Source organism: Syngnathus typhle, linkage group LG13 (assembly GCF_033458585.1).
Source record: "Syngnathus typhle isolate RoL2023-S1 ecotype Sweden linkage group LG13, RoL_Styp_1.0, whole genome shotgun sequence".
Classification (NCBI taxonomy): Eukaryota; Metazoa; Chordata; class Actinopteri; order Syngnathiformes; family Syngnathidae; genus Syngnathus; species Syngnathus typhle.
In genome coordinates this window covers 7,247,044-7,274,025 of record NC_083750.1, presented here as the reverse complement: position 1 = coordinate 7,274,025, position 26,982 = coordinate 7,247,044, and the positions used below count along the sequence as shown (strand labels likewise).

At 47.3% G+C, this 26,982-nt stretch overlaps 1 protein-coding gene across 5 annotated transcripts in view; it reads left to right on the top strand.

Annotated features, from left to right (window-relative positions):
* The window catches only part of LOC133165058 (receptor-type tyrosine-protein phosphatase F-like), a 116,230-nt gene that overhangs the window by 73,369 nt on the left and 15,879 nt on the right, over positions 1-26,982 (top strand). For 4 of the 5 annotated variants that reach the window (XM_061294436.1, XM_061294435.1, XM_061294437.1 and 1 more), the window contains 15 exons: positions 329-439; positions 6,147-6,416; positions 6,517-7,098; positions 7,166-7,299; positions 7,481-7,625; positions 9,906-10,211; positions 10,880-11,073; positions 15,033-15,059; positions 17,078-17,195; positions 17,308-17,880; positions 18,510-18,610; positions 18,800-19,053; positions 19,601-19,679; positions 20,623-20,847; positions 26,552-26,706. In XM_061294436.1, the coding sequence (XP_061150420.1) occupies positions 329-439; positions 6,147-6,416; positions 6,517-7,098; positions 7,166-7,299; positions 7,481-7,625; positions 9,906-10,211; positions 10,880-11,073; positions 15,033-15,059; positions 17,078-17,195; positions 17,308-17,880; positions 18,510-18,610; positions 18,800-19,053; positions 19,601-19,679; positions 20,623-20,847; positions 26,552-26,706 (3,274 nt within the window). The remainder of the gene's footprint in view (positions 1-328; positions 440-6,146; positions 6,417-6,516; positions 7,099-7,165; positions 7,300-7,480; positions 7,626-9,905; positions 10,212-10,879; positions 11,074-15,032; positions 15,060-17,077; positions 17,196-17,307; positions 17,881-18,509; positions 18,611-18,799; positions 19,054-19,600; positions 19,680-20,622; positions 20,848-26,551; positions 26,707-26,982) is intronic. The other variant, XM_061294438.1, reaches the window with a different exon arrangement.

Genomic DNA, 26,982 nt, shown 5'->3' with positions numbered 1-26,982 from the left:
CATTTTCAATTTTGAAGTCCTACACGACTGTCGACTAATCTATTCTACTATACTATTGCGCCCATCCCTAGTTGGTTTGCTTGCGTCATTATATTAATTGCGATTGGTCACGTCAACAAAAGGCAGCTCTGAGAAACGCATACATAGAATACCTAATTCATTTCATTTGGCCCTTTTATTCCTACTAGTTATTTCACCTCACCTGAATGCTTTGCAGGCATATCCACTTTTTACCTGACTAGATTGTTGCTGAGCTTTTATGCCAAGGTACATTTGCAGCTCCATTTTTTTTTTTTTGTTTCTTCATCCTTCTCCTTCCACCCCGCAGGAGCTCTGCAAATTGAGAACAGCGAGGAGTCCGACCAGGGCAAATACGAATGCATCGCCACCAACAGTGCCGGCACCCGTTACTCAGCTCCCGCCAACCTCTACGTACGAGGTAAAGTCAACCGAGTCCGCCCTTCCCACCCCCCTGACTCACTTTCCATCTGCCTCGCTGTCTAATATTCATGCCGCTATTTTCTGTCTTTGCGGCTTGTTTGTGCTTTCCTATCAGCCAACCTCCACCTGGAAGCAAACAACTGCATTAAAATCAGAATTCCCACACAGAAAGTACACACCGAGGCCCTGTCTCAAATTTCGTTTTGTTTTTTTTGACAGCATTCCGAGGTTCTCCAAACAAGACCGGCGGGTTTCTTTTTGCCGCTTCCGTCGGCGGACAGGGCAGGTTGAGGGCAACACTTGCAGCCCTGCTGCAGTAGGAGGGCAGAAAAAGACAACAAAGCCTCCAGAAAAAACAAGCCGGTTAAAGTTGAGGGAGTAGCATGCGGGTCAGCCCCGATGGATAACCCAGCGTGTGTGAAGCACATGAAACGGCATAGCGGCTTCACTTGTTAGAGGGATGAAGCCAAAGAGGGATGAAGGGGAAGTGAGAGGCCCAAAAAAAAAGAAACACACACTCTTTTGATATTTCATAACTTTGTAGCGAGCAAATAGAGAAGTAGCCTCTACTAGTACATACATTGCATATGACCAACAAAACGGCATGCTGTTAGGAGTTCATTTCAGCCCCCATCTGTTTTAGATTTCGCGTGTTTTTTGGGGTTTTTTTGCGTCGCAATGGGAGGTATGCTAAGAATCATGCCGTTTAAAATGCGACTATAAATGATCCAATTAAGGAAGGAATATCACAGGACAATTTACTTTTACTTAAAACGTCTGTATTTTTTTTTTTCTATTGAGACTTCAAAATGGCTTATGAGAAAAATGAAACTGTGACGACAAAATGTCGGCCCAGTAAGGGTTATCGTTTCAAGGGCAACAGTGCCCATCAAAGTTGCTGGATGGAGTAGCGCAAGCTCCGACAGGTTCTGCTCTTAAATCTTAACTCCTATGTGGAGGCGGGAAGGGGATAAGTTTGTCTCATCTATTAATCAACTGTCACGGGTGCAGCTTCGGCCTTTGCCTCTTCTCGCAGGTAATTACAGTGATTGTGCGGCGTGGCGCCAGCGTAGCCCACTCTTCTGGCTCCGGGAGGTCTCAAACACCACCTATGTAGCCCCCCCCTCCTTACATAAAGATCGAAATCAAAGCGAGCGTAACCTTTTAAAAACTGCCGTTGTCTGCGGCGGGGGAAACGGGACTTGTTTTCACTCTGTCATCGTTACCGCGGCGATGGGGAGCGGCAGACCCCTGGGCTGTGCTGTCGGTAGGTTTTGATTGGGTCCAAAACATGAGCGACGACACCAATCTCGTCTGTACTTTTATCCGGCGCACCAAAGGGGAGATTTAGCGGATTAGCATATCGAGCTTCCAAAGTGTCAACATTACAAGCTTTGGGATGTAAAACGGAGAGTTAAAAAGTGGAGCATGAGACCAGTAGCTCAGTAGTGATTGTGCTGAAATATGACAGGTAAAATATAAATAATATAAAAAAATAATTTATAAAATAAAAAATAGATATAAGAACTTGTATAAAAGCAAATTATGTGAAATGAAAGTAGTGCCTGCCATCTTAATTATGTCCGGGATCAAAAAATTGAATTTTCCGAAAGAACGTTTTCTATTTTTTGCTATTTTAGACTTAATTGAGGAACAAACAATTATAAATGAACTCTCTCTATTCTTTCATCCTTGCCAAAATGGCTTGGGAAAAAAAAAAATCAACGAATGACACAAAGTCGCTCTTGAATGTCTGCACACGTTTTTTCACGCCATCACTCGACACACGTAACCTGATCCTGTTCCTGGCTGAGGGTTTCTCCTACCCGTACCAGTCGAGACATTTTATAGCTACTCCAGAATCATGTCTCCATGTTTCAGCACGACGACGTTGTCTTGTTTTTGCTGGCCGCCCTTGCACACCTCTGTCCATTACGAGCGTTCCGTAGGTGTTGCAGGTGCAGGTCGCTCCCGGTGCCTGGAAAAGGGAGGACTCGATCAGCGTGGGCAGAATGACAAGCGTCCTCATTTATCAAGCGCTTTGTCCGGCGCGGAAAATAGCTCCTGTCTGCAGCTGCCTGCCCCTTTTCATATATCCATGTGACATGTCCATATGTCACGTGGATAAAGCGCCGCGCTCTCGCTTTGTATGCCTCTTGACCAAAACGTCTTCATTCCGTGTCTCGCGAAGGGAGCCATCTTTACAAAGATGAGACCCTGAACACATTTTCAAAGGCACCAGCGGCAGTCAAAGAGATGGAAGTGTGCTCGAGGCGAATGAATGCAAACAATATCACAAGGACGTGTAAGCAAGTCTTAGTTACAAGGGTCAAGTCAGTGTCTGACCAATTATCCATGTACGGACGGAACAAAATTAAACTGAACAAATTTAAATCTGAAGCACACTTGTGCGTTTGGACCGCAGGGAAATTTATCATGGCTGAACGAAGACCCCGCCGGTCTCGGGAGTTCCGGGAACCTTTGGGGTGAGCTGTACAGGGCTGCGACTTTTTATTCCAGGCGGCATAAGAACCAAATGTTTCCTGTATTTTAAGTGGAAATTCCAATTCCTCTATGTACCTCCTGTGCATGACAGAATTCATCCATAATTCAAAACCTAAGCGTCCATATATGGGGGAGCCTGTGTGCATTAGCATCTTTTCCATGTGACTTGTTCTCCATAACACTGTTGTCCTTCACCTGTGTGTTGTCTTGCTCTCCACTTTTCATTCCCATTGCTCACCTCCATCCAAATCACTTCATCCGTGCACAGATCAACGCGAAGGTTGGTTCACTTTAACTTTTCAACCCCGCCCGCCGCCCTCCTCTTTAATTTGACACACATTTTAGGTCACCTCGATGAGGAATCCCATCCATCCGTTTCCCAGAATTGTGACTCTCTTAATTTCCTCGCTTTTTGTATAGTGGCCCTCTCCTCCTCGCATGCTGTCCAATGTCACTCCCTTGCAAAGCAGGTTCTGTCAACATTGCCAAAACACACAAGGAGCTCTTGTGCAAGTTTGCTTAAGGCATTATTAGATCTGTGTTGTATTGTTCCTCCTCAGCGGCCAATATACCTTCCATTCCTGCCTGTTAGCTCATCATGTGTGTTCCACCAACTGGTCAGTCAGGCTTTCCGACCGAACGCCGCGACACTCCCGGTTTGATCATCTCGACGGGTCGGATTGACGGAACATATTTGTGAATCCTCAGGTGCTTCAAAAGGTCGTTAAATTTATAGCTACTCGGAGCCGAGTGGAGACAGGGCTTTATTTTGGGGTTTTGATAGAGTCCCGCTGCCCGTCTCGGCACACGGCTCTCGTCAGAGACTAGGCGGGGGAATCGATAACAATTACCTGCCCTCCAGTCGTTTAGTTCTGCAGCGCCTCTCCAAACTTGACCGCACGCCATGAATTATTCACGGCATTAAGTGTTCAGAATACGCAGGGCCCATTGACTGTCTCCTCTTAGCGCTGTTAAGTCTGCGCTATCATGACACTTTGAGCGTAATGGTCTTGCATTAGGCCCACTTCTCCGCAGGCCTTCTTATTGGCGATTGCGTGTTGTGCAAACTCACATTGCGTTCAGGGAATGGGAACGGGAATGACACCAGTGGTCACGGGGCGATCAGTGGCCAAGAACCGGCTCGTCGTATATTCGTCGTCCCGCAAATCAGTTGCCCGGCCGATGAGAAGCGAAAATCGGACCGAGGCGCTTCTTCACCCTCCTCCTCCCTCCCAGCGTACTTGTGAATCCTTCCCCCTTATCTATCTTTGCGCAGCTCCCATGCATGCCTTGCTTGAGAATGTCATCCTTGTCCTTTTCCCAGACTAGCAACGATTCTTTATCTTTGCATGTCCAAATCAGCTTTGTACCAAGTTTTTTTTTTTGTTTTTTTTGTTTTTTAGACCTTTACCAAGCCCTTTAATGTTTTTGTTTCTGAATTTGTTGTATTTGAAAACTGTTATGGGTATTTCCATGAGGTGCCATTTTAAGATATGTCGAGAGTATTTATATATTAAAAAACAAATAAACAGTTTGTTAGACTTTGGGTCATTTTGAGGGGCTAGGGAATAAAGCTATAATTCAACCTACATTTCACCACAGGTAAGTCTATTAATCATGAAAAAAAAATGTCATGAAAATAAAATATGTGGTTGTAACAAGCTGCACCTTCCAGAATAGAATCTCAAAAGGTGCCTGTGATTTTTCAATTCCAGCTGATAAAATACAAAGCATGCACGGTAATAACGTTTCAGTTGGAATTTGATCCGGCGGGAAGGAGTGCGCGACAGGTTTGGAAAAGCCGAGCTTCAGGCAGAACTCAAATTAGAAAATTGTATTTTGATGGAGACTTGTGCATACAAGAGTAAAGCAATTACTGTCAAGGTCTTTTTTTTCTTCACAGAGCAAAACAGATTTCTCCAGCATAGTAAAAATCTGCAGGGATAGCTTAATGCCGTATTGTTTTGAATCCATTCCACCTCGCAGTATTGCTTGGCTAGCTTTCATGGTATCCCGCTGGGGAGCTAAATGTTTGACTTAGCTTCCTTTTCTCCATAATCAAAAGAAGTCACAGCTCCTCCTCCCTTCATGCTGCGCTTGATTATCATCGATTGAAAAGTTTGATTTTTCGCTACCGTGTCTGTTGTTTACCCACAAGTTACCAAGAGTGTTGAAAACGCCAGGCAGCTCTTGTCCGGCAGGATTCAAACGGTGGCATCGAGTCGTATGTAAATGCCGTTTGTCTGTTTATCCTCGGCTCAATGCTACATGGGAGCCTCGGCATCAGTGTTTGCCTTGTCCCCGGACGACGTCAGCGGGCCTTCTCGTCTCCATGGGAACCCCTTTTTAATGTCAGCCCATCTGCATATCACCACTGCACAAAGAGCGAGCCAGCCAGCCAGCCAAAGTGGGCAGTGAGAGAAAAGGCGAGAGGGAAGATAAATGAAACAACGCCATCATTGCAGGGTACCTCGGCGATGCAACTCTCACCAGTCCCCTCTTTTTTTTTTTAAGAGGATCTACCCCCTGGCTTTGTGGTGTCCCAGAGCATCTTTAAAAATTTTGCCTCAAGCCAGTTTGAATTTACAATTTGAACCGTAGTACTGTGGGCAGGAGCAGCCCTCACAAAAAAAGTCTCGGAAAAGCCACGCTTTAAAAGGCACAGGTGGACATTTATTGACATTTTCAGGGCTAATTGGAAATGAACCTCAATGGAGATTTTTTTTCCCCAATTGCTACCAAATCCAAACCACGTACACAAAACAGATTGGACCATTTGAATGTTCGCCGATGCGCGCGGGCAGAGCACGGCAGGCCAAGCTTGACGACTTGCCATAAAGCGGGCTGATAATGGACAGTTGGTAGCTGTCGTTGGCATAAGCCATCAAAACATGTCTCTATTGAGTTCTACCAAAAGTGAGGAAAGTGTGGACGACACCAAACTACGCTGACTTTGAGCTTTCATGATGTAATGTGCGTTTGTTTTTAAGTTTGAACTTTGAACTACTCCTTTTCTGACCCGAAATACAATGTTGCAGTATATTTATGATATTGCAGAATTTTTCTTCAGGGTTTTATTGTACAAGCTCCATCAATCAAGTTTTAAGACTCTCCAAATAACAAGAAACCCAAGGTCAAAGCATCATCGCACTTATCATATCCTAACTCCTCCCATCCTTTGTCCCGTCGTTTCTCTTCAGTACGCCGAGTCCCGCCCAGGTTCTCCATCCCGCCCACCAACCAGGAAGTGATGCCGGGCGGTAGCGTCAACCTAACGTGCGTAGCGGTGGGCTCGCCCATGCCTTACGTCAAGTGGATGATGGGCTTGAAGGAGCTGACTCGTGAGGAGGAGATGCCCTTGGGACGAAACGTGCTGGAGGTCACCAACATCCGCGAGTCGGGCAACTACACCTGCGTGGCCATGTCCTCGCTGGGTATGATCGAAGCCACGGCGCAGGTCACCGTCAAAGGTTAGCGCTCGCTACTAAAGCTTTTCCAACTAGAAGGCGGGATGATCGCTCAGTTGGGTTCTCCAAACTTACTTCCTTTGGTGCCAATGTTTTTCCGTAGCTTTGCCAAAGCCCCCCGTTTCTCTCACGGTGACTGAGAGAACGGCCACCAGCGTGACACTAACGTGGGACTCCGGGAACCCGGAACCCGTGTCCTACTACATGATCCAGTACCGCGCCAAGGCGTCGGACAATGGCTTTCAGGAGGTGGAAGGCGTCGCCACCACCCGCTACAGCATCGGCGGCCTCAGCCCCTACTCGGAATACGAGTTCCGCGTCATGGCGGTCAACAACATCGGCCGCGGGGCACACAGCGAGCCAGTGTCGACGCGCACGGGCGAACAGGCCCCGTCGTCGCCCCCGCTGCGTGTCCAAGCCCGCATGCTGAGCGCCACCACGATGCTTGTCCAGTGGGACCCGCCCGAGGAACCCAACGGGCACATTCGGGGCTTCCGCATCTACTACAGCTCGGACCACACGGCGCCGCTCAGCGCCTGGCACAAGCACAACACGGACGATAGCAGCCTGACCACCATCTCCGGGCTGACGCCAGACATCACCTACAGCCTAAGGGTGCTGGGCTTCACCTCCGTGGGAGACGGCCCACCCTCCGAGGTCCTTCAGGTCAAAACCCAGCAGGGAGGTGAGTGTCCAAAAATCCCCCCTGGGCTCTTTGGCCACATCTATTTATCATCTCTCTTTTCTCTCAGTCCCGTCCCAGCCGTCGGGCTTCACGGCTGAAACGGAGCTGGACACTCGCGTCTTGCTGTCGTGGTTGTGGCCCCTCCAGGACCCCATCATCAAGTACGAGCTGCAGTACTGGGAGGCCGGCACGGACAACAAGGTTAGAAACACAGATGATCTACCAAGTAGGTCATGCAAAATGGGGATTTGCTGCTACATAATTCACGCAAGGGCCCTTTGGGTCATGCATATTCTAATTTAAACAGTTCCCATTTAATAAGATGTCACAACCTATTTCTGTTTTCCCGTCATTTAATTTTGTGACTTCCCAAACTCACCAGATACACGTGACCTTCGATCCGGCCGGCTCTTACGCCGTGGACGGCCTCAAGCCCGACACGGCCTACCGCTTCTCCCTGGCGGCCCGCTCCGAAATGGGCTTAGGCGTCTACACCCAAGCCATCGAGGCCCGCACAGCCCAGTCCAGTAAGTCTCATCTTGATTTTGTTTTATCATCTCGCTCCTGCCGCTAACCAAATAAAAGTCGCCGGTCGAGGTCACCGCTTGCTTTCAACGAGCAAAGTTGAGTTAGTAGAGTGGCGGACAGCGTGGGTTACCCCAATGTCAAAGTCAATTTCAGCACAGCATCATATGTTGTGTGTGCGTCCGCCGTCCGTGTCCCCCAACACTAACGTCGTCCGCTTGTCGGAGGGCCGGGCTCTGTTGTTCGACGTCAAAGGTAGGTTTTGTGTGTCCCCGCCACGTATCATCCCATCCCCTTCGTAAGACTCCCACCATGCATGTAGCGCATGAATCCCTTTATGTTTCGTACAAAACTCGCCCCAAAGAAGTCCTTGAATAATGCGCGTGGTTAAACGTGTGAAAAATGTATTAGGGCTTTTTCCATTTGAAAGAGAAAGGACTACTTCATCTTTAATTTGATCTTGGTTTCATGCGTGGTCTTTTTCCAACGCTTGCTTTTTTACGCCCCGGAGGCACGTGTATTTTCCTGATTCAACCTTTGTCAAGAGAATAATACGATACGAGTAATAATATTACTTTGCTAACATATGGTTAGCTTTAAGAAGTATTTGCTTCTTACTATTTTTGTTAAACCCAAACGTGTGGCAGCATTAAATGAAAGCATTCCGTTTTGGTTGTGCTAGATTCAATACAAAAAACAATTCACATGCAAAGAAAGATGGTGACTTTTACATATTAAATGTAAATTAGGTTTTGGTTGAACTAACACAAAGTGCGCACTTGGTGTCTTTCATGTGTGGCATCAAAGATTTAAAATCCCCCAAAAGACAATTCATATTTGATGGATATTGAGAAAAGCTGACATTTGTACACGCTGTTTTCAAACATCAGCGGCGACACACTTTTGAGTCGAGTTGCAAGACGGAATAAAGCGTGACATGCAGCAAAGTAGCAGCATCGGGGCAACTGAGATACGTTTTAAAAACATCAATGACGATGCAGCCTTGCTGAAAACAGGTGTGAAAATTTAAATTAGATCAGGGCCAATTTAAGAGTGCAAAATTGAATCAACATGCCCATCTGCAGAGGTGTATTTCAAGGAAAATGCCAATCAAAAGGCGCATTTATTCATTGGACCGTATTTCCCTCACTAGGACCGAACGGGCTTTCTGTCGCGTTGCCATTTCAGGCACAAAAGACAAGCAAAATTTGATTCTGAAAGAATTTCCTTGGGCCTATTCAACCAGTTCTCATTCAACAGGGCCAAAATAGCTTGCCAAAAAAGGTGAACGGCACAACATGTCCCTCAGGGTTAATTAGTGTATCAGCTTCTCATTTGGAGCTCAGCGCGCCGCATCTTACCAAGGACATTTCATAGGCATGCTCGCTTTATACCCCGTTTTATTTCCCCTTTGTGGTGTTGAACACGTGTTGCGATGAAGATAGAGATATAGATGCATGCCGTTGTGTTACAATGCATACCTCTGGACTTGGGACCATTGGCACCGTCCCACTCTGTTGCTTTTAATTAGCCCGAAAGACTGATGAGTTGCGGCTGAAAAAAAATCCCCGCCGCCGCTTCTCAGGCGACGACGTGCAAACATCGCTTGACGCTTGTTCGCACCCCGGCGCGGTTGTTTGCTCACGTCGTCGTGGGAGCAGCGGGAGGGAGATAGCAATTCAGGGCAAATTACATCTTTATGAAAACACTGACCTGTAAAAATCTCTGGGATATTTTATATTCAGTTGTCATTGTTTCATGCTCCCGCGTGTTTTATGAAGTGCCGCCACACACCCGTTGGGAAAGTAGAGCAAAACTCTCAGTCCAGAGGTTGCATCGTAGTGTCAGAGGAAGCTCTTTGTATTTGTATTGCTTAAATTGCTCGGCGAACAATGGACAAATCTATTGGGACAGATCAGTTTCCTGATGTTTCGGGTCACCATTTTGGGGAAGGTTTCTTTCTCTTCCCAGTGCTTCAGACAAAGTCCGATAAAAGGGATGCGGGATGAGCTTGGTGCCGACGGGCCGGCAAGACAGCGTGACACTGATTGTGTTGAAATATTGATTTGTTGACTCGTACCCCCTTTCAGACTTGGTTGAGGCTCAATATTTTCCCAGAAGTGTCCCAATACTTTTGTCAATTTCCAACTCAGATAACAAAAAGCTTCCATTTTTTTTGCCTTCAGTTTGCTTGTCTTTTAGTTTTTATTTTACGTCTGCTTGATCCACCCCTACCCCCCATCCCCCTCCCTTGTGGTTGTGCTCCCCCCCACCCCACACAGCCCCCTCGGCTCCCCCCCAGGACGTGCACCTGGTCAGCCTCAGCTCCACCAGCCTCAAGGTGAGTTGGGCGGCCCCGCCGGCCGGCCGCCGCCACGGCGTCATCGTGAGCTACACGGTCAGCTACCAAGGGCTGAGCGGCGAGGACACAGAGCGCCACGAGGTGAGCGGCATTGGCGCCGCCGCCTCAGTCTACGTCATCCAGGACCTGGAGCGCTGGACTGAGTATCAGGTGTGGGTGCGCGCTCACACCAAAGCGGGGCCGGGCCCCGAGAGCGCCCCGGTGAGGATGAAAACCCAACCGGATGGTAGGTTGACGCCAGAGATGGCAAACGTACCCGCACTCTGCGCTGTATATAGTCCATTTAAAAATAGAAAAAAGTGCGCTGAGCCGCTGTCACTGTTTTGTCTGCCTTAGTATACGAAAACCCAAAATCTAAGTACTCATGTACAGAAAAATCTACTGTGACAAATTTACGAGCGGTTGATGCAAATAAAATGCAAGACTTGGCTTCTGCTCCCCCTTTCTTCTGCTTTGTGTCTTGTTTGTTGATTAATAACAAATGAAAGCTTCTTTTCCTCTCCCCTTTTTCTTCCTTTCAACTTTTTAGAGTGTATTGCAGGTTATGTCTCAGACATCACCTCGGGACTTGCCTCTTTGTCACTTCCCTCTCTCACTGTTTGCACACCCCGTCCAGGTTCTTAAGTGGAGCACAGCACTCCCTTGCTCCCTCTTCTTCTTCATTTGTTTGCTACTCCTCGGAGAAATCAGCCTGTAATGAATCTTTTTTGAAGTTCAGCTCATTTTCACGCCGTCATCGCACCCACACACTGGCCCACATTCTTGCCAGTCCAAAGTTGATCTTGATCCACCGCCAACGCTGCTTTTTTTCTTTTTTAATCAGTAGCTTCTTTCATCAAAGCTCCGTGCAAATCGCAGACTCAGCATTTTCTCCACTTTGTTTTTGTTTCCCAGTGCCAGGAGCGCCGCCCCGGAAGCTGGAGGCCGAGGCGGTCAACTCCACCGCCATCCGCGTGACCTGGAAACCGCCGCTGCAGAGCAAGCAGCACGGCCAGATCCGAGGCTACCAGGTGGCCTACACGCTGGTGGAGAACGGCGAGCCACGCGGGCAGCCCAACATCCTTGACGTGGTCTTGGCGGAGGAGCAGGTAGCTTATGTGTCATGTCTACTTTTGTCGTGGTTAATTCTCTGCCGCTTTCACTCTTTTCGCTACCACTGAAGATGCCTTTTTTCCCCCTTCGTATCACATCTTACACCGCGATCTTCCCTATTCACAGTGTGATGATTATCTCAAGAAGCCAATAAAATATCAGCTCTGTTTGTCCTCCCGGCCGCAAACATTAATGGGAACACGCATTGGCGCGCCGCCCTCGCCCGCCTCTGAAAAAACATCTCATTTTTCACACTGTCTCTCGCTGGCCCGCGTTTTGGGTTAGCGGTCTGCTTGGGCGGCAAATACACACTGGCGCGCCCTTGAGCGAGGGGTCTATTAACCCTCATTAACAATCGTAAATATCCCGCCGTCTTCACCCCATCGCGCGGCGCCAAGGTCAACCGAGTATGTCGGATCCTTTTTCACCATAGGACATCCTTTTGTCAAAGGCGGAATGAAAATGGTTGGTGTGGACAGATGTCGGCATAAAATTAGCATCATTAGTTGCGGGGCAGCTGGGGGTTAAGTGCAAAGGCTCTGTTTGCCGGGATAAATTGCAGGCTTAGGGAATCAGATAGGAACTTAATATTCTTCGCAGTCACCTACAGTGAAGGTTTTATCATTTTTAGTTATGCAATACGTAATTTCAATCTTTTTTTATGGTGATATTGGAATACTGTAAGAGAAAAGACCTCCCAATATCAATGTTTGTACTCGCATCGTTACTGTCACATTAAATGTGAATAATAATCGTTCCATTCCATCAAACATGTTATCTTGATCATATCAATTCTCTATCAATATTTTTTACACGCAGAGAATACAATGACTACATTCAACTCGTACCATTTTTAGTTTGAGCCGCAAATAAGATGGTATCTTCTTGCCTGTGCGTAAACTTGCCCGGTTGAACTCGATGTGACCTCGAGCTTTCGTGCCTGACAGCTGGGCTTTGTGCCAGCTCCGCACAATTAACACATCTCACACATTGCCACTGGAGTCAGTCTTGACGACGCCTGTCTCACTTACTTTCTCGCTCTCTCTAAAAACCTGTTGTTCCCGCCTCGGGCATTTCTCTATCTTGCCTTCTGTGTCCTTTTTTCTTTTGCGTCATTCCTTTGCGTGCAAGTCGGTTCCCCTCGATTTAGTCATTTAGAGCGGGCGACCTGCACGGGCCTGCCCCGGACGTCAACGGAGGGAAGGACCACACAGCCAGCCAAAAACTCGCCCAAGCGTCTCGCCCCCACGTAGTTATTGCCCTCCCTAACTGCAACTGTGTTGACACATAACACAAGTAATCGGCTAGGACTAATTAAAAAAAGCACACTTAACAGGTCAAACTGACTCATTTTATGGTGCATAACTGTTTTTTTTATTTTGTCACAGAAAATATTGTTTTAATTGACACGATTTGTACGTTATATTTTGCATTCTTAAAATTAGGGTACTTTGCTTTCTTTTTATAATATATTTTCTGAGTAAATTGAAAATAATCATGTAATTACTTTACCTTCAATAATTTACATGTATATCAATTTAAAGTATACAGTAAAGCAGAAATGCTCCATGTATACACTTGAGCGCAGGTCACATTGACCCGAGAACAGTTTTGGTGTATGGAAGAACCAAACCTAAGAGACAGAACATTCTCTGCCTTGTCACCCAAACCTTATTGTGATCGGATGGGCAATTCCGTCAGCGTCGCTATCACCTCTCCCTACGCTCTTATCTTTGGCTGCCGCTCGCCTCCTCACGCTTAGCCGCAATGCTACAAGGACCGCTGTGTGCGTGCGTGGGTGCTGCAAGCACCTCTTTTCAATCCGCAGCCCACACAGCACCCTGATTTTCCGTGCTAATTTTAAACTAAGAGCCCAGCGCTTACTGCGCCGTGCTATCCACCTCTTTTTTTGCGACCGTGACAGACCTCTCCTTTGCACTTCTCGTGACCTTTAGGCAATTATTACCTGGGATAAAAGTCCCTTTTCCACCGTGCAGTGCCTACTTGGTTCTTCTCGCTAGCACTTTTTTTTATGAGCGGAAAGGCCAGCTCGTGTTCCGAGTGTGATAAAGCTAGAAATAAAAATGCATGCTATCGTCAAGTGACCCTGTGATTCAAGTCTGGTGGCACTATGTACTATGTTCCACAGTCTCCACTTTGCTCGAGCTGGCCCACAGCAGTTGACAACAAATGATAAAAATGAATCTGATGTGCTAAGGTTAATGTCATTTTTGTAGCGGCTGAAGAATGACATATTTGTGATTATTGCATCTGTCTACATGTGTTGCTCCACCATTCATTCCAACTGTTCCTAACACAAAATCACGTCAAAGGTATTTTGCATTGGTGTTAGCCTTAAGCTAACAAACTCATAAGTCAGGTCACGCAAAGTACCTCAAGACTTTAAAGCAAAATACGGACGGACAAACACAATCTCGGAGGGAGAGTTTATCAAAGTGCTCTCAACCCGGGCGGTAAACTAAATTAGGATTGGCAGGCGCAGCATTGCGCTTTATCATACGTTTATCAGTTACAGCCATCGGAAAGCGGCGCGCTTTGCGGATGAATGCGTCAGGCCGTCTGTTTCTCGACACTTACTGCCCATGTTTGCCTACATTCCGCGCCCGCCTTTTCAGCTCCATTTTGCTTGACCATTCATGCGTTTGCGCACTTCACGCATGTTTGTGCTGGCTCTTGCCCGTGTGCGCTTGATTGTCAGAGTGTGTTTCGCTTCACTGCCTCAGATAGGAGTTGAATAGAAATAGAAAAAAAAAAGCACCTCAGCCCGTTTCACTCCATCACTCATGACAGCTCCTTCTCTTCCACCTCACTCGTCACGCCGCCACCTCGTTCTCATTTCGATAGCCACGAATCTCAGCCCGTGTCATCACATTTGCATTCGTCCGCGACATCGACACTTACCGGCTCGGCGTTGTGTTGGAAATAGGAATGTGTGCCGGGGTAATTTATACGTCTTGCAAAGAGTTTAAGCAAGAAAAGATTCAAAGATGTGACGGGAAGCTAAAAAGAAAAAAAAATGAAGCAACTGAGAGTTGATATTTTGATTGCTTAAAGTGGGTACAGTAAATAGTCACTTTGGGGTTGACAGTTAATATACCAGCTTACATTCTGTTAATATTTCAATGACATCTCATTTAGTCAGGTAACCGGTTGGGCCGGTAATCTTTGGCTTCATCTCCTTCTTTAGTCAGTTTTAGTCAAAGTCCCACTGCTCCGCCATTTTACTCAGTAGCACGTTTGCTCTCGTTAAATTATGCCAAAACAAGCATTCTTAATCCTTCGCCAAGTCCTTACCATGACCTACCCGACGGCACCCATCAGTGAACTTGGCCCACGAGTTGTTGAACTACGCAGCCAGTTGCCGGTAAATGGCAAGCGTTTGCATTCCGCACGGAGGAGTTTTGATGTCGGGGCACAAGTACAGTGGCGGCGGTAATAAGATTTCACGCTCAGCGTCGGAGCTGGCGGCAGGAAATGGGCTTTCGCGACCCCCCGGGAACCTCCCGGGGCGAACAAAGGTGAACATTTGGGAAACATATTGAAATGTAATGAATAAAAAAAAGGGTGTGAGGGAAACATTTTCCTCCATGAAACGTCCACTGTGGTTCCGGTTAATGGAGATGTGTGGGAAAATGTTTTCTTAAGATTGATAGGCAGATGGCGAAACAAGGCAGTGAATCATAACACCAGAAAGTTTCACAATCATTCCCGACCTTGGCGACACACTTTCAACTTTGTTTTTACTGCCTCTCCTTCATCACGCTCTCTCTCTCTTCGTGCCGCTTCCTCTGCACAACACCTACATTCATCTGTCTTGCGATGGGAAAAAAAGTCCAAGTGCTTTTTTTCCCCATGTCTGTTGTTGCCTCTTGACTCATTCTCCTCCCCCTCCGTGCACCCCACCCCGTGTCCTGTGTGTCTTCTCTCCCATCAGTTCAATATTACGGAGTTCACCGAGCATGTGAGTAAGCCTCATGTGTGCTGCTGGGTTTTTTCTTTTTTTTTTTTTAACAGGGTCCCAATCTGCAGTTTGGGGGTGTTTATTGTGTGTTTGGGCTAAATGTGTGATGGTGTGCGTGCCATGTCTTAAATGCATTTGATTTGTGCTCTCACTTTCTGCATTACAACCACAGCGAGAGATTTAGGACAGGCGCTTTCGGGAATTTGAGAGGAAATGAGTTTTCGGATGGTAGAAACTACTAAATGTTATTCAAGAAATACCTGACTTATCTAGACAAAAGCACAGAAGTAATCAAAATAGCCTATTGACAGTTAGTGCGGGCCCAACTCGTCTGCTGCCTAAATGGGCCGTCATTGATGTCAAAACATCATTATTCAGTTCAGTCATTTAAATTGAAGCAAAAGACAAATTGCTCTATTACTGTATTTAGAGTTTAAAGGGAAACTATTCGTGTCCATATACAAAGACAGTAGTTCAGGCCCGTCTAGTTATCCACATGACTAGACTGGCAGTGAAATTCAAGTCAATTAGTGTAACTACTGCTGTAACTACTACACTTAGGGCCCAAATTTAATTCATTCAGGCCCAGCTGGTTTGCATTCTGTCTTTTCTATAAGACAGTCCATTCAGGCAGCAAACTAGTTGGGCTGTTTTTGCAATTGGAAAAGAAGGCAAATTAGTGTCAATGTTATTATATGTTCAGAATAACGTTAAGGATAAGTGTAATGTTCTGATTCTAAAGACAGCATGTCCAGGCAGCAAACTAGTTGGGTCCAAACCTGTATGCCTAATTTTAGCCTTGAATATTTTGGTGGGAATATTTAGACCAATGGAGCATCCCTTTTGATTTCAAAGCCGGCAGCCCACGGCGAATGCAAACTAGCATCTTTCTCCATTGCTCGCTACCTTCAATTGATTCCCAAAACGACGTAGCCGTGACATAACAAACCAGGCTTAATAAAAGCGTCAGATGATTTATTACTGTCAAATTGGATTTCTCACGGCTGTCATTGACGAGCCCCTCCCTCTCGTCTATATTTAGCGCAAGCTCAGATGCTCACTGATGTCTGAACGGGCGTCTAATCACCAGAGGCGGCCATTTCATGTCACGTTTGGCATGTGCTATTTTCCCGCTGTCGGAACACGTCACTAAAAAGCTAACCTGTTGTCCATCGGTGCGTTTTATCATCTCCGAAATCAGCAGCGGCCTTTCATATTGACGACAGCTCGCTGTTCTATGCTGCTGTCACATGTCGACCTTTTCATGCCGTTAAATTACCTCGGCTCCATGCTTACCGTTCCCGTGTCGGAGAATTCATCGGAGCGCTGTGGCAAATAACAAACGGCCGTCAAAGATGTTGTTTTGCAAGACATCACCGAGGACTTATAATGCAAATGTATTTTGTGTTGTGTTTTTTTTTGGAGTGTAGTTTTCCCGCCTGTTTGCTGTTCCACTGTTCTATACAAGCATGTCCGTGTTCTTGTGTACTCGAATAGGAAGACCACCACTGGCGTTACTGTCATCAAAACGTCCAAATTGTCACTTTTTATTTTTTTTTTAGTCGGGCTGCGCATTTAACTACTGTTGTCAACTCATTTTGACTACAAAAGCCCCAAGGACGTGAGACGCTTTACCAAGTGCTCACACCAGGTCATTCATGTCGATGCGTTGCCGAATTCTTAACATCAATCAATGGACTGCCCGTCCGTCCCTGTGTCTTAAATGAGTTCAGACTCTTGTGGTCTTCCTTGCAGCCGGCATGAACACGGACAAGGTGGTTGATGGGGTTTGGAGTGTAATTGGACATGGGAGTTTTTCTTGCCAAAGAAAAGTTCCTAGTCCAACTTGTGTGCCTTTTGAAAGATTCCAACTGTTTTTTTTATTGGACTTGGTTTGGTCACAGATCGGATCAGAACACCCAGTGGATGTTGATTTGTTTTTCTGGCCGAGCGTCTGAGAAGGCCTGTGTGTGCGTTTGTTTGTAATATGGGCTTTTGTAAATGTCGCCACATTGCAGGAGGCCGTCATTACCGGACTGCAATCTGAGACCACCTACTCGATCGCTGTGGCGGCGTACACCACCAGGGGAGACGGACCTCGTTGCAAACCCAAATTGGTCACCACCACTGGAGCCGGTGAGAGAGCGTTCCTCACGGATCGGTTCTGATGTTATTTTAGGATACTTACTTGAATACCACTCTAAGCAGTTCTAGCCAATAACGCAGCACTGTGTGTTGATGATTCCAGTGCCCGGCAAGCCCACCATGATGATCAGTGCCACCATGGGAAACACGGCGCTCATCCAATGGCAGCCCCCTAAAGACATGGTGGGCGAGCTGATGGGTTACCAGCTGCAGTATAAGCGCACCGACGACGACACGTACACGTCGCGCGAGCTGCGCAGCGCCGACGACCACTACACGGTGACGGGGCTGCACAAGGGCGCCACCTACATCTTCCGCCTCAGCGCCCGCAATCGCGCCGGCGTTGGCGAAGCCTACACCAAGGAGATCGGCACCCCCGAGGACGTGCCCTCGGGCTTCCCGTTGAACCTGCAGGTGACGGGCCTGACCCAGTCCAGCACCCAGCTGACGTGGGACCCGCCGCTGTTGGCCGAGAGGAACGGCAAGATCGTCTACTACGTGGTGGTCTACCGAGACATCAACAGCCAGCAGAACAGCACCAATCGCACAGCCGACCCGCGCATGACCATCGGGGGCCTGAACCCAGACACCACCTACGACATCCGCGTGCAGGCGTTCACCAGCAAGGGTGGGGGGCCCTTGAGCCCCAGCATCCAGAGCAGGACCATGTCCAACGGTATGAATCCGAGCAATCAAAAGTCAACTTTGCAAACGTCACATGACCAAACCCAGGAAACAAGTGAAAGTTTAAATAAATATAGTCGACCCTACGACAGGTCTTTGATCAAAAGTTTAGTTGAATGTACCCTGTGTTTGATCTTTCCCCGGAATACATACATTAGATTAATTGAACACGGTATCGTCTTTGATGTTCACCAAAACACAAGCTTGGGAAAATCAAAGCCTTAAACGAACGATCATTAGTGACAAAAAAAACCCGAGGTTCAGTATTTGCATGCACAACGTGTGAACATCACGTCCTCTGCTTGTCAGCTTGTCGTTCCTTTTTTCCCCTGCTCCCCCCCCCCACATCAGTAGCGTGCCTTCCTCATCGAGACCGGTGTGCGTGTGTGTGTGTGTTTATTGATTTATGGCCTACTAATCTCATTACACGCTGCAGTCACAACATCCTCCCTGCTGTCACATACGCGGTACATCGGCGTGCTTTTTATCGTTATATAAAGTCACGCTAGACATTTTTATTTGGGCGCTACGCTCATGTGACTTTGCCCAGCGAGAAGATTCATCTTTCACATTGCGACTGGTGGACCAAACGTGTTAATCAAAGGGTTTCTTTGCCCGCAGATTTTCCCACCTTGAACTTTGGTGTCAAAGCAGTCATGAAGACGTCGGTGCTCCTCACCTGGGATTTGCCACCCAACTACAAGTCCCAAGTCCCTTTTAAGGTGAGTGTCCACCAGGTCAAGGATTTTTTACCGCTAATTGACGGCGCAAAGAATTTTATTTTATTTTTGAAATTTGTGGATCATTACACTTATTTCAATTAAATAAATGTGACTGCTGTTATGAATTACCTTGTGTTTACCCAACTAGCGGTCTTAGCCCTGTTTGCTAACTCTGCGTCCCTGCTTCAGATCCTGTACAACCAGCAGAGTGTGGAGGTGAAGGGCAACCTGAAGCGCAAGTTGATCACACAGCTGCAGCCCGACACCAACTACTCATTTGTGCTAACCAGCCGCGGCAACATTGCCGGTGGTCTGCAGCAACAGGTGTCCATCCGCACCGCTCCCGACCTCATCAAGACCAAGCCCTTGTACACCGCCCATCAGGCGCAGGGTGGCAAGATGGCCATCAATTTGCCCACAGTGCAGACCACCACGCGTGTCAGGTCAGTGGAATGAATGGGTTGGCAAAGCTTGTCTTTCAAGACAAGAGTTACTTTTTTTATTGTCTGATTGCAAGGTGCTATGTGGAAGCACTATGAAGGCACCCAGGAGCAGTGTTTGGTGGGAAAACATTCTCATTCATCCAGCTCATTTCATTCTCAAGGCACTGAATCGATTTCAACTGCGCCGTTCTCGTTGTCTTCTGTTTTTTAGCGTCTGCGTGTAACAGAGGCTGTAGATATCGTAATGCACGGAAGATGTCTTCCTCCCCCAAAATATTGATTGATTGCAATTCCCAACTGTACCAAAAGCCTCACTTTTGTCTCAATTTGAGGGCTCGCTAATGACAGCAATTAGAGCTCACTCACACGGGGCGTCCGATTAACCTCTGGAGTCCTGTGGGCGTTCCGAAGCTCCAGGCTCGTCTGGCTGTGTGGATGTGTGGGTGTTTTGTTTATTTGGGGCAGATTCTAAATTCTAATCTGCTGATGTTCTACTCTTTTCCCGCCTTCAAGTTTGTCCTGGATGTGAATTTTCTTCTTTTGCCAGGTGGTACTACATTGTCGTTCTGCCCGTGTCCCAGTCAAGCCGGCGCTGGAAGAATCCGGATGAGATGGACCTGGATGAGGTGAGTATCAGCCAGCCGGTGAGCGATTGGGACGTTAGGTGCCAGGAGAAAGGTCACGATTAACTCTGACTGGGCGGGAAGTGTCCGCTTGTTACCAATTATCCCCACTGCTCTCCTGGGCTTGAGCATGGTGGAGGTGGTCCAGCGTAGGGGGGGCGTGACTAATTATTGCATGCCAGGTCTGCAGACAGTGCCCATCTGCTCAGTACACCTTAGAAATGCAATAAAGAAAAGAAATGAATTATGAAGTACATTCAATAAATAATAATAATAAATAGATTAAATAAATTAATGCATCCATACATTGGATTTTAAAATATATTGTCATATAATTTTGAGCCAATCAGAAGTCTTGGATTTGATCAAAAGTGCTTTTAAAAAGGCTCGGTCGCCTTAAATCCACAGATATAGTCTTCATGACTTCTTTATCATTTCTTTTAATAAAGGTTTTCCCGTCCCACGTGGGAACTGAAGCCTAACAACGGCGAGAATATTAATAGCAGCGTATTTAAATAAAGCACAAGGCTGGTAGAGAAAGAGAGCGGGCTCCTTGAGTCATTAAACAGAGAGCGAGCGGGCCCATTGTCTCCTCTCTGCAACATCATCATTTAATAACGTCGCATCTGGAGCAGCGCTTGACACTAAACAAAATGCCGCCGCTGCCGCCGCCGCAGTGCTCTGCAGCTGGCTCACTCACCAGCTTTTGAGGTTCATTTTCTAAAGCACTAACAACCACAACCATAAAACACAATGATTTAAATTCGAATAATAATAGCACTACTAGGAAAATATTACTCGTAATTTTACAGGTCAATAAATGCCAGATTTTTAAAAATAAAAAAAAATGCAACTCTGAACAGTTTGAAGAAGACTAATCAAACCCATCAGTCTGTGGCCCGTTTTTTTTTTTCCCCCCCACTGAACAATACCGTTTTTTCCGCAGCTGCTGAAATCGAGCGAAGGCCCCGCACTGAGGCGGCGGCGTCACCTGGACTCGTCCAAGCCGTACATTGCCGCCAAGCTGGCCGCGCTGCCGCCCACTTTCACGCTGGGTGACGAGAAGCGCTACAACGGCTTCTACAACAAACCGCTGACCAGCGGGCAGGAATATGTTTGCTTCGTGCTGGCCGTCCTGCGATACGAAGGCACCGACAGCGCCTCCAATTACGTAAGTCGCAGCCACACACGCAATTAATGTCTAATTCTAGCAGATTCAAAGATTACCATAGACTATTTGTGCATTCGAATGATTTGCTAAGGGTTAAGCACCGCCTGCTTCGAGCAATACCCCGATGATCAATTTTAGATGCCAAAGACAACTTGTTGATGACATTGTAAGTAGAACTAGGTTGTTGGTTTTTTTCACTTTCAGACCGAAAGCCCTCGCCAAATTAAAAAGGAGTCGACCCCGCTCGCGCTCGCCACATCTCGCGTCTGACAAACTATTTAAGTTTATCGCCCATCCCCAGGCTCTAAGTACGCCGCCGCTAAAGCGTGTCCAGAATAGGCAGCAATGGAGAGCCAAATCGCGCTTGTTTTTATTGCCACTTAGCCTTTAATACAGCCGCCTCTAAAAGTCATTGCGGCTTGTCCCTCTAAGTCCGCCCCGCCGCGCAACCCAGCCCCATCTGGCCCCTTCCAGTCTTGAGAGATGTGGCTTTTCGCAAAGCTACTTACAATACTGAGAAACAAGACGCTTTGGCTTTTTAAGTGGACACATCAAAAAGAGCGCCGGCGATTGCTTTGGGGTGCCGCTCGACTCCACGCATGCATATTTAGTAGTCGCCGCCGCCGCTGCTCCTCTAAGGCAGTGAGTGCAAATCAGGGCTTGTTGCTGCATTTTCAGCCCGTGTAAAAAGTATTGTACGGCTGTCACGGAAAGCCAAAAGTCACGGTTCGGTACATAAAAGAACAAGCTGCGTTGTAGGTTGTCCGACTTTGCACACTTTGAGCTGCAAAGGCGATGAGAAAGCCAACAGGGCCCTGCAAATCGGCGCATCTTCACCTCCATCTCCTCTCTGCCTTTTCCACGGGTCTCTTTCACCACCGTGACGAGAGCAGAAGAGATTGATTAGCACAGCTGGAGTTAAGAGGCAGATGAGGGCCCGGTCACAGGGGGCCTAAGGAGCCTGTAAAGCAGCCCAGATTCCCTTGAAACGCTGCTTTAAATATCCCCCCCCCTCCCAGTCCGCCTCCACTGTGAAAAGGGGAAAAAAAAGTGTATGGGAGACTCAGTGCAGTGGGCAAGGAGATGCTAGGCCGCTGGATTTTTTCCCCTTGAAGACACAACACCGTAGAAGATAGAGCAGGAGAATGTTGATTGAAATGTTAAATGTGAGGAATAAAAGCCTCCCTTGGTTTCTGTGTATGAATAAAGGAAGAGCCAAGAAGGAAAGACAAAAGGTGCGAGCGAGGCTGTGGCGCGAGCCGCGATCCGCTTGACTTAAAGCGGGATGCCGGCCAGCTGTCCCCCACGCTGCTCGACGCCTGTCGGACACGCTCGGCCGCGTTTAATGGGATTCAATATTTGTGTCTTTCTCTGCCAACCGCCCTCAAGCGTGCGGCGTGCCTCCACCTTTAATCGGCCGCTTCAGACATTTAGCTCCGAAGCGCAGCGTGCTTATTGACAGCTCGGCTAATGTCTTCAACACACCCGGACACGCGTTTGTCACCTACGAATTCCATTTACGCTCAGTGTGAATTTGATCAGCCTGTTGTTATTTTGTTTTAATTAACACTGCGAGTAAACACAAATAATTCCTCAGTCACATCCTCATAGGACATTTTCATGCATTGCGCTAAATATGCAAAAAAAAGTACCGCAAAACTCACCCTTAAGTTTGCACGTGTGTTTACGTGCGTCACGCGGTTTGGGATTAGCAGAAGTCATTACTCATAGTGGATCTACACTTAATTATATTTGGAGTCGGACCGGAACTGGCATTGAAAATGAGATTATTTTTTCCCCGGCAGAACAGAAGCACAACTACAGAGCTTGTCCCCTCACTGAACCGTCAGTCCAAATCTGAACCGAAAAAAACCAAATCTGTGGGTTGCGGCATACTGCGTCAAAACTCACACGGAATTTGTTTTTCATCGCCTTGAAAAGAATCTAATAACGGTATACGCTGTACTGTAAGCACAGTTACTTATTGCGCTGGTCCTGGTGGTGATTACGAGGCGGCTCTCGCTGATTGCATCACAGAAGCCCCTCTGCGAGCGACTCAGCGGGAATTTGTTGACTGTAAAAACAATTCTTTACTGGACTACAAACGACGTTGCCGCTTTTTCCCCTCGATCAAAGGCCAGCGCCCGAATTTTAAGAAGCCTTCGTCCATTTGCGGGTGCGAGCGGCCGAGCTCGGAGACGACGGGAATGTAGGGAAGGAAGAAAGAGGGAGTAGCGCGCCGCCACTGCCGTCTTAACGTCGCTCTAGAACCTGAGGCGGATAAACAAGCCTGGGGAAGTGTGAAATGGGATGATAGATGCTGCTGTGTATAAACAGTATCATTTAATACGAGAGGCGCGCGAGGGAGGGGAGCTAGCATGAAATACTGTGTGATGTGCCACGGAGAAGGCGGGAAAGAAGAGGGAGGCCGCTCGTCCTAAGCAGCCTGTGATGAGCGCCGCGGGCACACCAGGCTGGAGTCAAATGTCTTGTACATTGGTGTGTTATATAAAAAATAGTAGAATGAATAACAAAGAACGAGAAAAAAAAAATCCATTTCCTTGATTGCATTCATCGTTTAAACCGTACGTATAGCACATGCTAGGAACCCAGAACATTAAAACTCAGAACATTAGAAATAAAAGGCTTTAAGATTACAGAATATGCTTGCGGCAAGATTGATATATATATTTTTTGTGTTGAAAGCAAGCCATGCAACAAATTGTCTGAATGCGTTGTCGCAACGGCCGCGCGAAGGCGCACTCGGACGTTCGCCGCCGCTGATGCTTGGTTTGAAAGAGGCACACGATCATCCCCCAACTTCCATTTTGTGTCTCTTCAGCAACTTCCCCTCGCCTCTCTGGCGGCTGTCACGCTCTGCTGAGGAGCAGAGCGTGGGCTTCCCTTGGGGGAGGCAGCAAGAGACACATAATGGCTGTCTTTGCATGCATGTTTGTTTTCACCCCCCCCCCCCCTCCCTTGTCCTCCCCCCTTCGGCTTATTTAAGCCACTTTGGGAAAGACAAGAGGCTCGCGGGGTCAACAGCGAGTCGAAACAAATGTGTTGGTATTTTTCCCTGCGCACTGCGGATTGGGAGCTCCAGGGATGGCAGCGGTGGTGGAGGGGAGGGGAGGGCGAGTGCGGGGTGGTTATGTAGCCCACGGGCCAGATCACAGACTGGATATAGTGCAAGTAGCAGAACATCTCTTACTCTCGATGTCTCCTTGCTCGCTGCCAGCTTTCGTCAGCTGCTAGTTCAGTGTCGGAGTTCCTACTCGCCCGATGTTTCATGCATGCACATCCATAAATCACCAACAAGCTGCGTTTGCAGTTCTTCGAGTTCCTCTGAATAGACTCAGACACTTTGGTAGCGTCCACTCTGATTAGCACTTTCTACCCAGGTTCTGAGTAGAATGCTAATGAACAGTTTATTAGCTAAAATGCTAATAACACAGTTTGTCATGGAAGGCCCGTGCAAGCAACCTTTTTCTCCCAATGGTGCTGTTCCGTGTGAAAAGTACCGGCACGATATGACTGAACGTCAAAGGCGAACCTCCAATTTGCCACCTTTTTGAAATAGTACCTGGCCAGATGACGTATGCGAAGTAGAAACAGGACTATTCGTCTTTGTTCCGCCACAAACAAAATCTTCCATACTCTTGAAGATAAGTTGTCACAAGTCCAGTAAAGCATGTTCCTTTTGAAGACCATTAGTCTTTGGCCTGATGTGAACAAATGCTTTCACGCGGGAAGATAACTTATCAAGTTCCAGATACGGCGAAGCTTTACAAAGACGGTTAGTCTCTGGCGTGCAGCAAACAAGATTCAAACAGTTGAAAATTGTTTGTCAAGGTTCAGTTAAGCGATGATTGGCCTGTCACAGATGAAACTCAGTCTCATCACAAATACCAGAAGAGCTAGACCTTTCGCATTCCGAGTGGTGTCCGGAGCTTCAGATTATCTCCACAAACGGGGAAGACGACTGAGGGCTTCCTGTTTCTACCGTAGGGCAGAATAATGTGGTCCTGGTAAAATAAAATAAAAAAGAAATTACTACCCCGTGGCGTAACAAATGACTGCAGCTGTTTGGTTGTTGTTTTTTGGGGGGTTTTTTTGGGCATCTGACACAGCAGTGGACGATCCAATTGAACGGCGCTAAAATCTGATAAACACAGCAGCTCACAATGAAATGACCATTGTGGAGTCAGTCAAGTTCCACTTCTTGGATTCTTGGAACTGACTGCCATAAAGACTTTTTCCATTTCAGCTCATTGACGTGTAGCTTGTAAACAAGAAGGGCATGGCGGCTCTGGTAAGCCTTTCTGTGCGACTCCGTCATATAAATCCAATCAACATTTCACAGCATTAAGTGTTGTGATCTAAGTCCCACTTTATGGTTCAACTTGCAAGTGCCTCGCAGTAATTACGCTGCCATTCAAAAGCCTTAAAGCGCCTTCTCAGTTCAAAGCCACCGAGTGTCTTTGTATAAAATTGCACTTGCCCAACAAGGTACAGCAATTCTGCCGTTTAGGATTATTTTTCCCTTTAAAATTAAAATAGTCTTTTTATTTTATTTTTCAATTAAGGCCTTAAGAACCTAAGAACTCATGCCAACAGTGGAAGTTTTGGTTTGAAACCGCCTTTTTACTTCAGAGACTTTGATGAGTTGGTCCCACCCTGGAAAGATTTTTTAGCACCCCCTATTGGCAGAAATATGTTATTACAATAAGCGTTTTATAATTCAGATGCATCCTTCCAGTGTTTTTGTCACCTTTTCACTTTCACACTCGACTTCCCGTGTGTGTGTGTCCCCATTCTCCCTCACGCAGCTCACGCACCCGCTGCGCACATTTTCCTCCCTGAAGTTGCGATAACAGAAGTGTATATACGACTTTGAGCCCATTTCAGTTTATCTTTCCAATTAATATCTGCCTTTGTGCCGCAGAGCGGGCCGCTGTGCCACTAATGATGCGGATTACCGCCGCCTGCCGGTGCTACCGCACGCTGGGAGCGCCAGGGCCCGCGATCTGTCACCCGCGGCCTTCCTCCCTTCCCAAACGGCGTCCCCGCGTCGCCGTTCAATGAGCAGCACGCTGAGCTCTAATGATGAGAAGCTTTGCCGCGCTCTTGTCTGTCACGTCGCTCTCCCGCTCTACCTGCGGCTCACACCTTCGCCCCTCTGCCTCATCTTCCTTCTCCTTGCCGCCATTTGAAGACGAAGGACCGGGGAGTTGTCTCATTTACACGCCCCCGTCAGCGTCTCCCCCCACACACACAATTTTCTCGCTCAAGCGTCACACCGCGCACACTAATGAAGGCGAGTTGATGCCCCCCCCATTTATCCTTAGCGGAACTCTGAGATAGGGGGGGACATTTTTCCACCTCCCCTTGCTCGCCCTGCTCGAGTCTCATCAGGCTACCTTGGATCATTCTGATGTGAGATGGCAGAAAAACATACGCTACCAAGAAAAGCTTCCGTTTGGGGTTATGTTGAAAATTGCAATGTTTTTGACAATTTGATCGTAACCACAAGTCATGATAAATCCTTTGACAATGATGTCACGCATTCACAAAGTCACATGACACCACCTTTAAAGACTCTTCCTGAATGTTTTGACTGTGATGAGCCATAGAACAGCTTTGCTTCTGTAGCCGAAGTCGCATGATCCCTGATTCTCACTGATCTTTTTTCCCTCTCCGACAGATGACGTTTTCCGCCAGTCCTTATTCGGACCTCATCCAAGTCACGCAGTCGCTGGTTCAGGGGGCAGAGCAGACGGAAATGCTGTGGGTGCTGGGCCCTGTGTTTGCCGTGGTACTCATCATCAGTATCGTCATAGCCATCCTGCTCTTTAAGAAGTAAGTGGCTTTCTTTGTGTTTGTGCATGGGACGTAATCACCACTCAGCGTCATTATTGTGATTGTTTGACGTTTTTTGCGGCATTCCTAAATGCCTTTTTGCGACGGGTTCAAGCTTTAAATTTGAGTCACCAGAATGTTTCTATGATGTCACACGCTTTTATAGGCCATAAAAGTCATTTCACAACTGTTGAACAATAATCCTATCCTGATGAGTCATCACATTTCAAAAGAACTGTATAGAAAACCCAACCTGTTGGCCAGTCAGCCCCTGCG